General features: G+C 34.5%; 1 protein-coding gene across 2 annotated transcripts in view; it reads left to right on the top strand.

The window, feature by feature from the left end:
• Pcdh9 (protocadherin 9) overlaps positions 1 to 16,673 on the top strand; it is a 960,985-nt gene that overhangs the window by 345,936 nt on the left and 598,376 nt on the right. Inside the window, exons 3-4 of one of the 2 annotated variants that reach the window (XM_055609635.1) lie at positions 6,592 to 6,693; positions 13,974 to 14,284. In XM_055609635.1, coding sequence (XP_055465610.1) covers positions 6,592 to 6,693; positions 13,974 to 14,030 — 159 coding nt within the window. In that variant the 3' untranslated portion in view covers positions 14,031 to 14,284. Of the gene's footprint in view, positions 1 to 6,591; positions 6,694 to 13,973; positions 14,285 to 16,673 lie in introns of those variants that run through there. The other variant, XM_055609634.1, reaches the window with a different exon arrangement.

The following is a 16,673-nucleotide window of genomic DNA, read 5'->3' as shown; positions in this document are numbered from 1 at the left end:
TATTAGCCATGTTATATAGGCTAAACATACCAAAAATCTATAGTCCTAAAGAAAGTAAACCAGAAGGAAGACCCTAGGGAAGAGGCTGAAACCTGATTCAGAAGGGCAACAGGATAGATATCAGAAGTAGGAGAAGACAGCGAACAGGACAGGACCCTTCGACAGTGTTAGTTTTTAATTCTTAATTTGTATAATAATTTGTACAATAAAAGAAAAGCATTTGCTTTTTGCTTGTGCATTCATTTAATATTATGCTGACAAGAGAAGGCAGAACTCAGCCTAATACAGTCTGCTGATAAGCCTGAGTAATTGCTTGTCTGAAGGAGTTCTATGTCCTGTCTAGAGTAGTTGTATGTCTGTGTCCTATATATCTATTTCTGTATGTGTCAATAGTTTTTTTAAGAAGAGCTTTGAAATTCAATAGGGAAATCAACAGGACTTACATTCTCAGGAAATGGACAAAGGCTGGAGTTGCTTAAACTTCATAGTAACCAAAATATTTATGACTAAAGGTTGCCTTGAAATGCCATACAAATAATAACACACTGAAAAAAAAGGTATTTGGGGCTATGGTACTTGGTGCCTGTGCATTTTTCAAATTGTAAGAATTATGTGAAAATGTCAGACAGCTTCTGATAGAGGCATTACATTTGGAATAGCTACAAAAAGAAGCTTTTTAACCAATAAAAGAGCACGTTTCATCATGCTCTCCAATTTACAACAGTAAATTCCTTAAGACTTTAATTTATCATCTCTATATTTTTTCAATAGATGTATTAAGATATTTTTCCTGTATATATTGTTTTTCTCATACGCAAACTCTTTTGAAACATACCCCCTCCAACAGTTGTGTTAGAATGTTTCACATTGAAAAAAAAAATCTTATACAAATGTTTTAAAAGTGGCCTACTTACCAAAGCAACGTGTACGATCAGAAATATATACTTTATGCATTGATTTCACTTGATTGCAGGGAACTATATTTGAGGAAATCCCATTAGCCTGTTTAATGGCCTGTGTGGCAAGACTACAAAAAGTTAACATTTGTACTTTTATGGTTTTTCTGATAAACAACACGTGGAAATCAGCTTCTAAATGTTAACAGGGCATTACTGACCACTTCCATCATCATAGTCTCGGCAAACCTTGGTGAAAATGATTTACTGGAACAAAGCAGAAATGAAGTACCTCAGAGGCAAGAAATAAAGAGATGTTTTAGAAGAAACAGAGAAAAGGGAGAGAAAAGGATGTCTATACGCTTTAAAAATATGTACAAAATGAAAATTGGAAGAAAATTGAATGGAATGTTGGAGAAGATTTGATAAAGTGAAGAGTGTGGATGTTGGGCTCTTGAGAGGTTTAAAGGACGTCTTAGTATTTTCGTACAGAAGAAAAAAGTCTGGAGGTACAAAATAACAGAGAGTATGATATTATAAAGAACACTAAAAGGGAAATGTGACACTTCTTTCAAGTTGGGCAGGATTTATTCTGTTCATGTATTCAGGTAATAAATTCAAATCTGTCCATTTACTTAAGAGATGACTCATGAAACTACTTCCTGCCAAAAGTTAGTAGGGGTCCAGGGAAGAAAAAAGCCTCAATCCATTCCTGCGTTTGCTGTTCATTTTTGAGTACTCCCAATCTACAAAAGACCTACATTTAACTGTTGTACTAATATGTATGCTACAGATTCTAAGTCTTAGCAACTATGACTTTACTACGAATTAGTTTAGTATAGATAAAAAGAAATGACTACAAATAAAAGATACAAAATTAGAAAACACCAAATTAGTCCATATAAATTATTGTGAAAGTTTTATAATGCTACTCACTTATTATTTCAATTATTTTGTATGCGTATATTTATATTTTCAAAATTTGCTGCTGCTGCAGGCACTGTTCTGGTGATCACCTACCAACAGAAACACAGGTCTCTTCTTGAATTAATAAGGAAAAAGTCCATTAAAAGAGTAGAGAAATAACCTTACAGTGCAGCAAGATACAATTTCTTGGTTGGCTTCAAAAAATACTTTCCAAAAAAGGAGAAGGTGAAGAAATGTTTCTTTCAAATAGATGAAGACATATAGAAAATTACAAACAGTCAATATGCATAGCTGTGGAGCCTAGTACTAAACCTACACCTGAAAAATACCTCCACATCTAAGCCTCAAGGAACATTTAGGAAGAGGAGACAAAAGGATTGTCAGAACCAGAGGATTGGATCTGGGATTTTTTGCTGTGAAATTGTGTTTCCTAGTAATGTAAGAGGCTACACCCATAAAGTCTCACCAACATGTGTGTCCAAACCTGAGCTGAACGTGGATGATACCAATGAACATGTCAAGGAGGGTGGGGAAATGTCCACAAGGCCTCAACCCTACAGAGAAACTGCAAGCAACAAAGGAAAGCTGATAACAGGAGCAATAGTTTCAGTGGGGGAGGAACAGACTGATCAGTTAACCAATACCAAATGATCATCCCTGAAAACATACATACAAGTAACAAGAGAACAAGCAACAAATAATAAGACTGAGCTGATTGTATTTATGTACATAGTGAATGCACACACACACACACACACACACACACACACACAACACGGATATATATGCATGTAACAACAACTAGTAAAAGAAGAGGCCATGAAATATAAATAAGAAGAGGTTTAAGAGGAAGAAAAGGAAGTGTTTTTTTTTAAAACACAACGAATGAACATATACAAAAATAGCAACTACATTTTTAAAAAAAAATGTTTTCCACTTTTATTCTAAAAAACAAAACAGTGTGTAACTCCACACCAATTTAAAATGGATTTACTGTAGACATGACATCACTTTGTACGTATATGCGTACAAAGAAGAGATATCGTTTGGCTGCCATGTATAGTACACTGAGAAACTATTCTCTGAAAAGACACTAGGACCACATCATCGCTAATGTTTTCCAATTTGAAACCACTATAAAGAAAAGTTTTTGAAAAGCAGGCAATAGCAGTTTGAGGAGATCAGTAGTGGCAATGTCTTGGAGGACATCAGGGACATCCTTTATGTAGTTTCGAGAGGACTGGGAGCTCTTCACGAATTACTAATGTAACAGTATTTTGTGATTTTGATAGACAAATTGAATGAAATTGAGGTGGTAAGTCTGGTACACATATGTTGTGCTATGTATAGAAGATGAGTAGGTGTCACCAACTATAAATAATTACTAACATTTTATTCGTGTACACAAGTGTATGTGAACTTAACCTTCTTGTTAACTTCTCTTACAAAAACTTTCAAGGATATCTTATAATTTTCTATGGCAACAATCTTTGGTTTGTTAAAATGGGGAAAAGTGGCATAATCAGTGGGAGGTTTGAACAAATAAACTCGTTATTTGATGCAAAATATCGCACAGAATGCAAAGCTAGTTCCTCTGTAGTGATTGTAGATTTATAACCGTGCCATTGATTTTCATCAAACAATCTTGATTTTGTAAGACCGTAGGAGGAGGAACAAAATAATAGCATGAACACACCTGCCACACTGGAGTCAAGTGGGAAAAGTAACAAAGTCCCTTTCAGCAAACCGAGTAACTGCATCTTATTGACGGTTGTGAGACTTTTCATAAATGTTCTCTTGCTTTTCATCTATTGATTTTTTTCTCTTGATATCATGACTATGAAGTGCTTTCTTAGGATTTATATCAAAATGGAAAGCGCTAAAGTGCCTTCTTGAGTAGCAACTTTGAGTAGGCTTCTCTATAGGCAGTGAATAGTCATTTTCTCTGCAAGTACAATGAGTGTTTTGGGAAAGCATGCTTAATCCACATATTAAAATACAGGCTATCAATCACAGGCAGTGAAAAATATTGAAGGCTTTGAAGTATAAAACAAATGTAGTTACAATGATTTACATTTAATAAAGTTGCTGTTACTGAGCTCACAACATCTCAAGTTTGATTTCCATATGTAACTTACAGGAATACATATGCTTTACCAAATGAATACTAGCCATAGTCTTTAATACAGCAATTCATGTTGAATTTGGTGAATTTAATACTTCGGTAGAAGAAACATTAAAATATTTAAAATACTTTTTCTCTTTTATGCTGGAAGTTTTGAGGTATAATTATGAAAGATCCATATTGATTAAATCATTCCCCCCTAAAAATTTTTTTCTTATGTTTGACTTTTTCTAATGTTTCATCTCACAACAATGTTTACAGTATTGATGTTTTCATCATTGCTCCGATCCCCATATTAATAATTTCCAAAGGAAATTTCCACTCTGACAATTACAAATTAAAACAACAACAACAAGCAAACAAACAAACAAAAAAAGAAGTAACTGTTGGTTGAAAATTCTCTCTGATGCTTTCACTGTTACAAAAAAGAGACTCTTTCATAATGAAACACTATAAGAATCCTATTGGCACAATCTTTTAGGAATGGAAGAATTTGTCTGAGTGTAATTACTATGTCTCAACTAAACTCGTTTTGTTTGTGGTTTGTATTTTTAACGGTGTGTAGTAGGGTACAAAAGTTTTTCCCCAATACTTCATTCATTTCTTACCGAGTTCAGTTTTGTAACTTGTCATTTTTGAGTCTATTATTGAATCCAATGTACTTCTGTCCATATTCCAAATAATCTCCACATTCTTTATATTTGAATTGCTATAACTTCTCATGAATTGGCAAAATATACCTCTTCAAAACAGTGACTGTAGTTTCTTATATCTTGAATGCAAACTAACTAAGACACTCTCCCCTGATCACCTCTCAAGTCTCTACCCAGAGTCAAACCTAAGGTCTTATTTTGGTCCTGGACTTGTTAGTATTCATCAATGTGACACAAACTGCAGTCATGTGAGAAAAGTGACTCTTACATGAGGAATTTCCTGTATCAAATTGGTCTTTCAGCAAGTCTTTAGGGGCATCTTCTTAGTTAATCTTCTTGGTTAATGATGTGAGTAGGTAAGGCCAAGTGTGGACAGTGCTACCCACAGATAGGCCATCCTAGATGGAATAAGGAAACAAGTTGAGAAAGCCATGGAGAGCAAGCTATAAGGGCTGTACCTCTGTGGGTTCGACAACAGTTTCTGCCAAAGAAAATCATACTCCAACCAAGGACTATTCGTGGAGATGACCTGGAACCCCTGCACAGGTGTAGCCCATGGCAGTTCAGTGTCCAAGTGGGTTACATAATAATGGGAAGAGGGACTGCCTCTGACATAATCTGATTGGCCTGCTCGTTGATCACCTCCCCCTGAGGGGGGAGCAGTCTTACCAGGCCACAGTAGAGGACAATGCAGCCACTTTTGATGAGAGCTGATAGACTAAGATCAGAAAGAAGAGGAGAACCTCCCCTATCAGTGGATTTGGGGAGTGGCATGCATGCAGAAAGGGGAGGGAGGATGGAATCCGGAGGGGAGGAGGGTGGGGCTTATGGGGGGATACAAAATGAATAAAGTGTAATTAATAATAATAAAAAAATCCTGCCATGAGCTTCTGTGCTGGCACCCCTCAGTGACGCACAGTAACGTACAAGTCAAATAAATTCTCCTCAAATTACTTTGGGTCAATGTTTTACTATAGCAACAGAAAACCAAAGTAAAACATAATCTCTCATCTTTTTCCAGCCATCTATGCATACACATAATTAGTGATGATGGTTAAAGGCTCCTTTGTATTAAGTACAAGAATGAGATTATTATTTATTATAAGACATAGCTTTATAGACTCCTTAAATGTTAAGATAGCATACACATGGTATGTCTTTCTATTAAACAAACAAACAAGCCGAAGAAAAAGGGTGGGTGACATAATTCAACATAGACTCCTAAATATTCTTCCTTACCTGAGAACTCCAATCTCTGTCACAATGTAAGTTCTGAATTAACTGGTAGGAAGCAGAACGATGACATTGGTGCTTGGTATAAGTTCTCCAGATGAATCTAATGCAGTGAGAAACCAAGAACAACTGGTGAGTCACAGGGATTTAGGAAACATTTCTTAGGGAAAAAAGCTGCATAGTACATGACATATTTAAAGCAGATTAGTCAGCACGGATATACGTGGAGAAATGGTAGGTAAAGAAACTGGCTTAACAAATAGCCAAACAGCAGCAACATTTCCTGGTAGCTTTGCCTTGACTAAGAAAAGAAGTAGAGAAGAATAAATGAACAAACAGGAGATAAATGAGCTTTTACATGAACAGCTCCCTTAAGGGACATAGAAATCAACCATCTTAATATTGTTGTAGTGAAAAATGTCACCTATAACTTAACATCTGGAGTTCTATAAACTGATCAATTCTAAGCTTAGTATATGTGATTTCTTAAAATAACTTTTTTTTCTTTGAATAGGAAAAGTGCACTAATATATTTAAAACAATAGCAAGTAATTATACCTTCCAGTTCGTGTAAAAAAATATTTTGGACGCATTTTACTGCTATGCCATGGTAGATAACAATGTGTTTTATATATGAATATGGGGCCTGGTTACATAAAGTTTATTCCATCCTTAGACTCACCGCAACCAGCCTTGTCTCTCATTGGACACTCTGCATGTGAGTAGTTTGTCACAATTATTTGGTAATCTCTTTCAGTGTAACTCACACAGCAAAAGTGACAATATTCCTGTCACACATCAGAAATGCCCCAGCTCTACCGATTTCCACATTCAAGAGAATGAAGAAAGCCATTCTGAGGTATGAATATATTTTTACAGACAGTGTTAGTTAGTACGGGGACATTGCCGTTTCCTCTAGATTTTATATAGACCATGCTGACTGTTACAGGTGTTTCTGAATTCCTGATGTTTTTATGATGTGATCTTCCTGCTAGTGCTTTGATGTAAGGGAAAGCAAATAAGATTAGAAACATATGTCTATATATCATATGATGGTATCAATGTGAATTCATCATGTTACTACCACTGAATATAAATTTTATTTTTAGCTATGTTTTTGCAAAAAATACAATGACTTAACTTCTTCTTGAGTAACATGTTATTGATTGATTCATTTTTATTAATTGAGCTAAGGAATATGTATACAAATATATAAATATATTTATTTCAATACTGTTAAATATTCTCACATTAGTGTGTAATAGAAAAGAAGCCATATTTCAAAGAAATTATGTTGTATGAGCTAATCTAATTTTCAGGTGTGTTTCACATGTCACTTTCTTTCTGCAGCCATAGAAGTCATGTGTAAAATATTTATAACTGTGAGGGTTTTTAGTTCAGTTTGGCAGGAATTTATATTTTTAACAAATTATTTAAAACATAAAAGTTATAAACAGTTGTTGGAAGACTCTTTTTCATAAGTTTTATTCTTACCCTGTAAAGGAATGTATCATTCTGAAAGCACTTGTAACGTCATAGATTGATAACAGGAATGCAAATTCTAAAAATTTTTTGTAAAAAAAAAAAAATTAGTTGAGGTCGTAAAGTGCTAAAGCAACATTTTAGGTTATATTAGTCCTCAATTCTCTGTTTATATTTTTCTTTTCTTATTTTCTCTGGAAGTCTAAATATTTGGAATCTACTTTCATAACAAAAATATATTCTAACATGTGTGTGTGTATGAGTGTGTGTGTGTGAATTTATCTAAGTTTAATTCATTTGAAATTTTCAAGAACAACGATGTCTGATCTCTTTCATTTTTGCAATCACATTATATGTATGATATAAAATAATATATAATATTACATTGTAATATAATATATTATATCTTATATACATATATTATATATTTAATATCCAGAGCAAACCAATCTTACCCTAATTACTAACAAAAATAACACAATATTTGTTACACGGGGAAAATTTTCAATCACAGAGAATTACATAGGTAAAAACTGGCATATTAAGAAATACAAAAGTAAACAAAATTCATGTGTACTTCAAATATATAAGAACTGCAATTTTAATAATATTTAACATCTGTGGTTTTTAATAATAAGCCAATAAATCATATAGAATTCCTTGATGGATTTTGTCTATAGAAATTGTTTCCTGAAGAGTTTCTGAAAGTTTTAGAAACATTATGAGATTAAAAAAATTACTCTCAAATGTGTCATAGACATACAGTGCATAAGAACTGTCTTAGTATTCTAGGCAAATATGAAAAAATATATAGTTATGATATCAACTTTTATCATTAATTCAATAATCAAAGCACTGGGGAAATACTTTTACTTTACTATACTATAAAATATTGAAGTAAATAATTTTTGGAAACCCTTCATCTCACATATTTTTACTTCACCGTTATGTTCAACTAATTGTAATATGAATAATTTTGAACACAGGTCAGGATCCTCTCAGTCACTTTTATGATACTAAATACGGATGAAATCAACAACATATGTTTTCATAGCTTATGCTCTTTTTTACAGGCAGTATCTAGCACTTTCTTTGTGAGCTCTTCCAACATTTCTATATGCTCATCAGAAGTTTAGATTTCTTTATTTGGGTTACAACAATTGGACTCCATTGGCTAAAAAGTAGAATATATGTGCTTTTTCTGTGTAGAAAAGAGTGTACTAGTTGAAGGAGCAGACATGACTTTGATTAAAATACATTACACATAATTATGAAATATTAACTGTATATAAACACATAGTACATCCAATTCCTTAAATGCATATATTTTAATTTCTTTATTTTTTCACTAATTACATTTTATTCACTTTGTAACCCAACTGTAGCTCCCTCCCTCATCCCACCCTTCTTCCCTCATCTCCTCCCATGCCCCTCTCCAAGTCCACTGATAGGGAGGTCCTCCTTCCCTTCCTTCTGATCCTAGCCTATCAGGTCGCTTCAGGACTGGCTGCCTTGTATTCCTTTGTGGCCTGGTAAGGCTGTTCCACCATCGGGGGAGGCGATCAAAGATCCAGCCACTGAGTTCATATCAGAGACAGTCCCTGTTCCCCTTCCTAGGGAACCCACTTGGAGACTGAGCTGACATGGGCTACATCTGTGCAAGAGTTCTAGGTTATCTTCACAGATTTTGTTAAAAACAAATGTTTAAGGTCTGGTATTTCTTATGAAATATAAAGCAAAAAGTGTGTTGTATTTAGAGTTCTAAGATTTCTGAGTGATAGGTGTCCAGTATAAACAGTCATTATCTAAGTACTAATTAATAAAGTGGTTCATTTAACCTTCTATAAGTTGTTATTTTTATTCATATTATATGTAAACTCTAGTAAATTTACCTACATTCAAAAATTTACCTACATTCCAAAAATGTGAATATTTTTGGAACTTAAGTGCTATTTTTATTTAGATTAATTAACTTAAAGTGAATATTTCATTTTAATAGAAAAAATTTGAATCTATAGAATAACTTGTTCCTGTAACAGTATGGCTAACTAATGGTAATTAATATAAATTGTTATTAAAATTATATTACATCAATTGATACAAAGTAAAGCCAAAAGACTGGTGGCTGTTGGTTCTTTAAGCATAAGGAAATTTTCATTCTTAGTCTATCATACCTTACCTAGAGATAATTATTGAGTACTTACGGAGAAATGCTAATATCAGCTATTGAGATATTTTGGTCCCAGACACTACTCTAGGTATTTTGTATTCATTACATTAATTCCTTTAATCTATCACTGAATATAAAACTTTATAATTACATGCACTGCTGTCTTAAAATGCAGTCAAGTAAACTCTTATAAATACTTATTTACAATTTTGAATATTCATTCTTCCTTAAGGTATATGAGAAAAAGTATTTTTTCTTTATTGTTGAAATATCGATTTTTATTTATTTATTATAATTTTTATTTTTTATATTAATCACAGGTTATTTACTTTGTATCCCAGCTGTAGCCCCCTCCCTCATTCCCTCCCAATTTCACCCTCCCTTCTCATCTCCTCCGTGCCCCTTTCCAAGTCCACTGATAGGGAGGTCCTCCTCCCCTTCCATCTGACCCTAGCTTCTCAAGTATCTTTAGGACTGGCTGCAGTGTCCTCCTCTGTAGCCTAGCTAGGCTGCTCCTCCTTTGGGGGGAGGGGTAGATGTCAAAGAGCCAGCAAAAAAGTTTATATCAGAAATAGTTCCTGTTCCCCTTACTAGGGTACCCACTTGGATACTGAGCTACCATGGGCAACATCCGAGCAGGGGTTCTAGGTTATATCCATACATGGTCCTTGGTTGGAGATACATTCTCATAAAAAAAAAAAAAAAAAAAAAAAAACATTTTACCCAGATATATTTGGTTCTTGTGGAGCTACTGTCCTCTCCTGGTCATACTAACTTCCCCTTCTTTCATATGATTCCCTGCATTCTGCCAAAGGTTTGGTTATGAGTCTCCACATCTGCTTTGGTACACTACTAGGTAGAGTTTTTCAGAGACAGACCCTCTGTGGTAGGCTCCTGTCCTATTACTTGTTTTCTCCTACTTCCAATGTCCATCCCATTTGTCTTTCTAACTGAGGATTGATCATCTTACCCCTGGTCCTCTTTCTTGTTTACCTTCTTTAGGTGTACAGATTTTAGTATGTTTATCCTATCTTATAGGTCTAGTACCCACTTATAAGTTCTGCCTACAGTCTCATTCACTAAGTATAATAATTATTCTTACTTTACAGAAAGGAAAACTAAGACAATGATGCTAGGTGATTAGTTTAGAACCACAAAGCAGCAGAAATGAGTACAATACAGTCATGGCCATGATAGGAAACTGTACAGTTAACTATTCTAGGTTAATGTTTGAGTTCAAAAAATCAAAACAAACATTTCAGAGATTGTTTACAGCATTTACTACACTACTGTTTTGTCTTTGGGAAAATACATTAAAAATTTATACAACAAAGTGATTTTGTAGTCATAACTTAAGAACAGAAAAGTTGGTTTAGCCTAACCTAGGTCAGGCTATTAGAAATTGATAGTATAAAACTTGCCTATATCCTAGAATTTCTGATCTTGGAGTAATACAATGATTCCATCTGAAAAGTGAAAAAAAAAGAGGCTTCTCAAGCAAATGTCAAAAATACTTAATAATTGAAATTTTTTGTTAAATTAGAGTTCAAATAAGGTGCTGAATTGAAACTGTCATGTTAAAGGTTTTCTCCCTGTCTTTCTACCATACTTTCTGTCACTGCATAGACAAAGCAGCATAATTTTTTATAACTTGTAATATTTTATTATATGTTATATAATATAACATTTTCATAATTTTAATTATAAGTTACAATTTTCTTTTTTAACTTAATTTTATTTATATATTTATTTATTACAATTTATTCACTTTGTGTCCTTGCTGCAGCCCCCACCCTGGTCTCCTCCCAGTCTCACCCACCTTCCCTTTTCTCCCCTTATGCCCTTTCCCTAGTTTTTTAAAATAGAAGCACAGAAATGGAAAGGTATGCAATCATTTTCATATCATTTATGCCTATCACCTTACTAAACATCTCAGATCTATCAATTTAGCTGCCATTTCCCTTCTCTGATACCTCATTCTCCAGAGATATGAAACAAGCGTAGGATACAGATGGATATATCTTAAGGGTTCTATATTCTTCACTTGGCAGGGACATATCTCATAGTTATAGAAGTTCACACACACACACACACACACACACAGAAACACTTACATTCATAAATGTATATGCACACACATGTATATACACACATGTATTATCAGTAGGAATAACTGTTTCCCCATTACTGTTTTTTGATGTTTATGCTACAGTTTCTTGCAAAATAATCTAGTATTCAATATATGAGGTTTGCAGGTCAGGTTTTCCCTGTAGGGATAAAATACAACTATTAATGTCAGATGGAAATCTTAGATTTTGGAGACTGGTGTAAGGACTTATAAATAAGTGTGAGTTTTAGCTGCCAGACTTTGGAAATGTACCAGTTACTACGAGAGTAAAATTCATAGGAGATGGCTGACTAAGATATCCCAACGTGGACCACTGCAACAAATCAACACAACAAATGGAGGAAATACTTTCCCAGAAATATTTTTAACCTTTATGTAAATTTATAACACAGGTGTTGGTAGACTCTTGAGTCAATATAAATTATCATCAGTTTTGAGGAGTTACAAATTTTGTCAAATATTGTGATAGAAACATTTGATAGGCTAAAAATGTGTCATAGAGTGAGTTAGAGGAGCACTGGGAAGAAAAATGAAATATATTAAACTACTATCAATATTATCAATAATATATGTCATGTATTTTAGCTTACTAGCTTGTTGAAGTAATATACAAATCAAGTATATATTTTCTATTTTAAAATAATCTATGGGTGTACCTTGTGCCTAGGCCATCAACAAAAAGCACAGAACTGCTCGCAGCACAGCTCATAATTCTGTAAGAGAGCAAATGCAATAAAAGGAAATGGTGGTCATCTGCTGCTTTCAAACATTAAAAAAAAGAGAAAGTTAAATACTCTGGCTTTGTTTGGATTTATTCACTGTTTTAGTCCACATCATTTTTCTGCTTTGGACTATAATTATGTTTATTAGGTGTAGATTATTTAGTTAATTCATTCATTCATTCATTTATTAATTAATTAATTAATTAATTAATTAATTAATTTATTTATTTATTTATTTATTTATTTTGAGACAGAGTTTCTCTGTGTAACAGCCCTGTCTGTCTTGGAACTCACTTTATAGACCAGATAGGTCTAGAACTCACAGAGATCCACCTTCTTCTGTCTCCAGAGTTTAATCCATTTGACAAAATGGATTAAAAATGTGGGCCACCACACCCAGCTTAGACTCTATTTCTTGTCCAATAGAGATAATGTTGAATTATTTCTTTGTGGGGGCAGAACAAATTATCCATTACCCCCTTTTTGTTCTTTTCAATAAACATGCTTTTAACAAATGATGATTCGTAAATTATTGGGGGGTTTTGACCTTTTGCACCTTCCTTATTTCTTCATTTTTGATTAATGTAGAAAGAATACTAGATATAGCAAGTTATAGTAGTACAATAATAAGCAAGCTGACATAGTTTGTTATATATCAGATATTACAGTACAAGAAGATAGACAGCTATCGCTGCATCACTGTGCAAGAAGGATTGAAAGCTTAGACACTTACGGTGCCTAATATAACCAACACAGTAGGTACAACATATGTTGACAATAAGAAGTCAATGGCTTTATCAAGAGAATATTGTGAGTGGTTGGATTTCTGACAGTAGAAAAGTGAGAAGTTTACTTAAGCAAAGAGCTTTTATGAGTTTTTCTTCTTCTTCTTCTTCTTCTTCTTCTTCTTCTTCTTCTTCTTCTTCTTCTTCTTCTACTACTACTACTACTACTACTACTACTACTACTACTACTACTTCTTTTTTGAGAAAATACAACTGGTTATTTAGCTTAGCTCTCTTTCTCGATTTCTATTACAACCTCGATCTGGTTCAAAGAACAAAGATACACTAACTATTAGACCTCACATTCAAGGGTAATGTAATATGAATGCATGTGTAGATTAAATATATGTTATTTATACAAACATAACACTTTTAATTATAAAGAATGATGATTTTATTTTTTCAATATGAATTACTGTAGTTGGCTTAACACCAATTAAACATGTAACCAGAACTGGACATTTTCATGTGCATACATACATATCTGCAGATTTGGCTCTTGAAAGAATTGAATACTTTTTGTATTCACCATTTACTATTTTCTATCTGCTATTCAGTTTCATCTTCGTTTAAGTGGATAGATGGTAGATGTGATGATTGATTCTAGAATGGATAATATCACAGTATTTTTTCAGTGCTAATTAAGAGTTCTTGAAATATTTTGTAACCTTACGAAGTCATTCAGTGAACTTCAAGAGAATTTATTTCAGATGACTCCCTTATATTCCATAAACACATGTAAATAAATGGGCTTTCAGATTTCCCAGCAGTTAAGTACCTTTTATCAATTTTTCGAGCCTGTATAGATTGACCATCACCTTCTCTTACTTCCTATTCAACACATTCTGCCAGTTCTTGCTGCACCACCGAGAGGGGCTTGGTTGTATTCTCAGGAAGAGCCATATTTGACAGATCTGCTGATGGTGTCAGCAGTGGTCACAGCCTTGACGGACAGCATCAAACCTTGAGGTGGCCTAGTTCCTGCTAATTAGTTGTTTGAAGTCACTCTGTGTGCCACAGGCAGAAACTTCTCAGCCAAAGACATGGTTACCAGTCAAAATGACAACTGCGATACAGCTGCTCTTGGAAAGAGCACACAGAACCTTTCAAGCAGGTGACAACGACGGTGCCTTTTACTGAAGCATCTTGAAGATGAAATGAAACAACCAAAACTGAAATTTAAAAAAACAGAGGAAAAGATCTAAATCAATGTCTTTGGGGTAAACATAGAAACAACACATTGAAATGAAAATAAATATGACCATGCTGTGAGAATGAAATGTAGTTCTTGCTGTTTAATGAATACTTATAAAGTGAATAAAGTTGCATGCTGTTGTAATTAATGTAGCTCCAGTATATGTTTTTAAATTTGACTCTGATGTATAGAATCACACACATAAATTAAAAATCTAATAAATCTTTAAAAACAGATAATACAGATCTCATGAGCAACAAATTCAAATTTTAAATTTATTTAAACCCGTATGTTAGTCTAAAAACTTAGTTGAAAGTGTGACAGCTCACAAGTAGGTAACTTTACACCAAATTACTTTAATTTTTCAAAAATATAACATTGACTTAAAATATTATATTTGTTGCTCTGGAAATACACTGAACGTATGACCAACTTATACTTGTATCATATTTGTAGAATAACACCTATATAATTCTCTTTAAGCATCATTCCAGTCTTTGTCTGTGGATGACAGATATTGGTCTTAAGCCACAGGGAGGGCCGTCTTTATCCAATGTCTGAATCTACATTTATGAAATGTTCTCAGTGAGAGTTAATGGTGATGAGTGGGGCATACGGCAATCTGCAGATCAAAAATAGATGTTTTTGTTGTTACTATTCAATATAAAATGCTAAAAGGAAGAGAGTACAACGCGTCCTGCAAAACAAAATTAATTAGAATGGGATTAAAATGAGAAGACAGAAAGTCGAAGTGGCCTATAATGGACTTTTATTGCATGTAGTGCAGCTAAAACTCATTTCACTTAATTTTTCAGTTGGGTATATACTTTTTATGTTCAGGTCTATTTGCAGTGTGTTTCAGTATTTCATTATGGGTCAATTTCTAAAGTTTGAGAGCAGCTGATGGAAACAAATAGCTCACACTTACGTACGACTTATCATGTATCAGGCACTCTTCAAAAACACTTTGATTATATTAACTGAACTAACAACACTTTGGGTTAAAATCTCCTTTGGCTTCCTGTTTACAGTTGGAAAAGAAAGAAAACATCGCTCAGCAAGCAAAGGTTTGAAAGGGTTTTAAGAAAAAAAAAAAAAAAAAAACAAATGGCTGTATGCTTAGCCTGTAATCTAGGTATTTGACAAAGAGGACAAAAAGTCCAGGCTAGACAAAGGCTGCTTGACTTTTAGAATGATATAGCAATGTTCTACTTCATCAGTTTCTCTCTTCTATTAGGCTAAATTCCAATCCGGTGTAAGAATGTGCTGTAAGATTTGAGTTTGATGGATCATTTGTCAGTGTGAATGAGAGAAAACATTTATCTCAGGCATTGGATTTTTTTTTAATTTAATCTACCTTTAAAAAAATATTTATTTATTATTTATTTAATTTTAATTTATTTTTCTTAATTACAGTTTATTCACTTTGTATTCCAGCTGTAGCCCCTTACCCCATCCCCTCCCAATCCTACCCTCCCTCCCTCTTCTTCTCCCATGCCCCTTCCCCAGTCCACTGATAGGGAAGGTCCTCCTCCCCTTCCAGCTGACCCCAGTCTATCAGGTCTCATAAGGACTGGCTTCTTTGTCTTTCTCTGTAGACTGGTAAGGCTGCTCCCCTTCAGGTGGAGGTGAATCTACCTTTTTAACTTCATTTATTCCATTTGCACCCCGATCGAAGACCTCCTGGTTTCACCTTCCCAGTCTACTCCCTCTTATCACTGTCCCCAAGTCCTCAGAAAGGGGAGCCCTCATCCCTTACCAACTAACCCCAAACGAACCACACTGGTATCTGCAGACTTAACGAGAACCCTGGCTGGAATGCTTAATTCTCATTCAGAAGCGCAAATAGTATAGACACGGGATGTGTTTGAACATGGGGAAAAGGATGGGAGTGTGTCATAAATATTCTCTGAAAAACTCCAACCAGCATAGTATTGAAGCAGATACTGAGACAGCAAAACTTTGGACAGAGCACAGGGAATATGGAAGAGTGGAGGGATGTAGAAGGACCCAGAAAGGAGAGGAGCTCCACAAGAATACCAAGAGAGCCAACACATCTGAGTTCAACAGGGCTTGGGGAGACTAAAGCACCGACCAAGAACCATGCATGGAGAAGACCCAGGCCTCCTGCTAGGATGTAGCCTACTGGCTTCTAAGTCTCCATGTAGATCTTCTAGAAAGGGGACCAGGGGCAATCTTTGGCATGAACTCTGTTGCCTGCTCTTCAATCACCTCCCCTAGGCCAGGTGGCCGTCCTAAGCCACAGAGGAAGAGGATACACACAGTCCTCAAAAGACTCGATAGGCGTTGGATTTTTAACTCTGGTTCAATGTTAAGGCACACTTGAAGACACTCTG

Source organism: Psammomys obesus, unplaced genomic scaffold, assembly GCF_907164565.1.
Source record: "Psammomys obesus unplaced genomic scaffold, mPsaObe1.curated_primary_1811, whole genome shotgun sequence".
In the NCBI taxonomy this organism is placed as follows: Eukaryota; Metazoa; Chordata; class Mammalia; order Rodentia; family Muridae; genus Psammomys; species Psammomys obesus.
The sequence above is the reverse complement of the archived record's forward strand: the minus strand, read 5'-3'. Positions and strand labels throughout refer to the sequence as shown.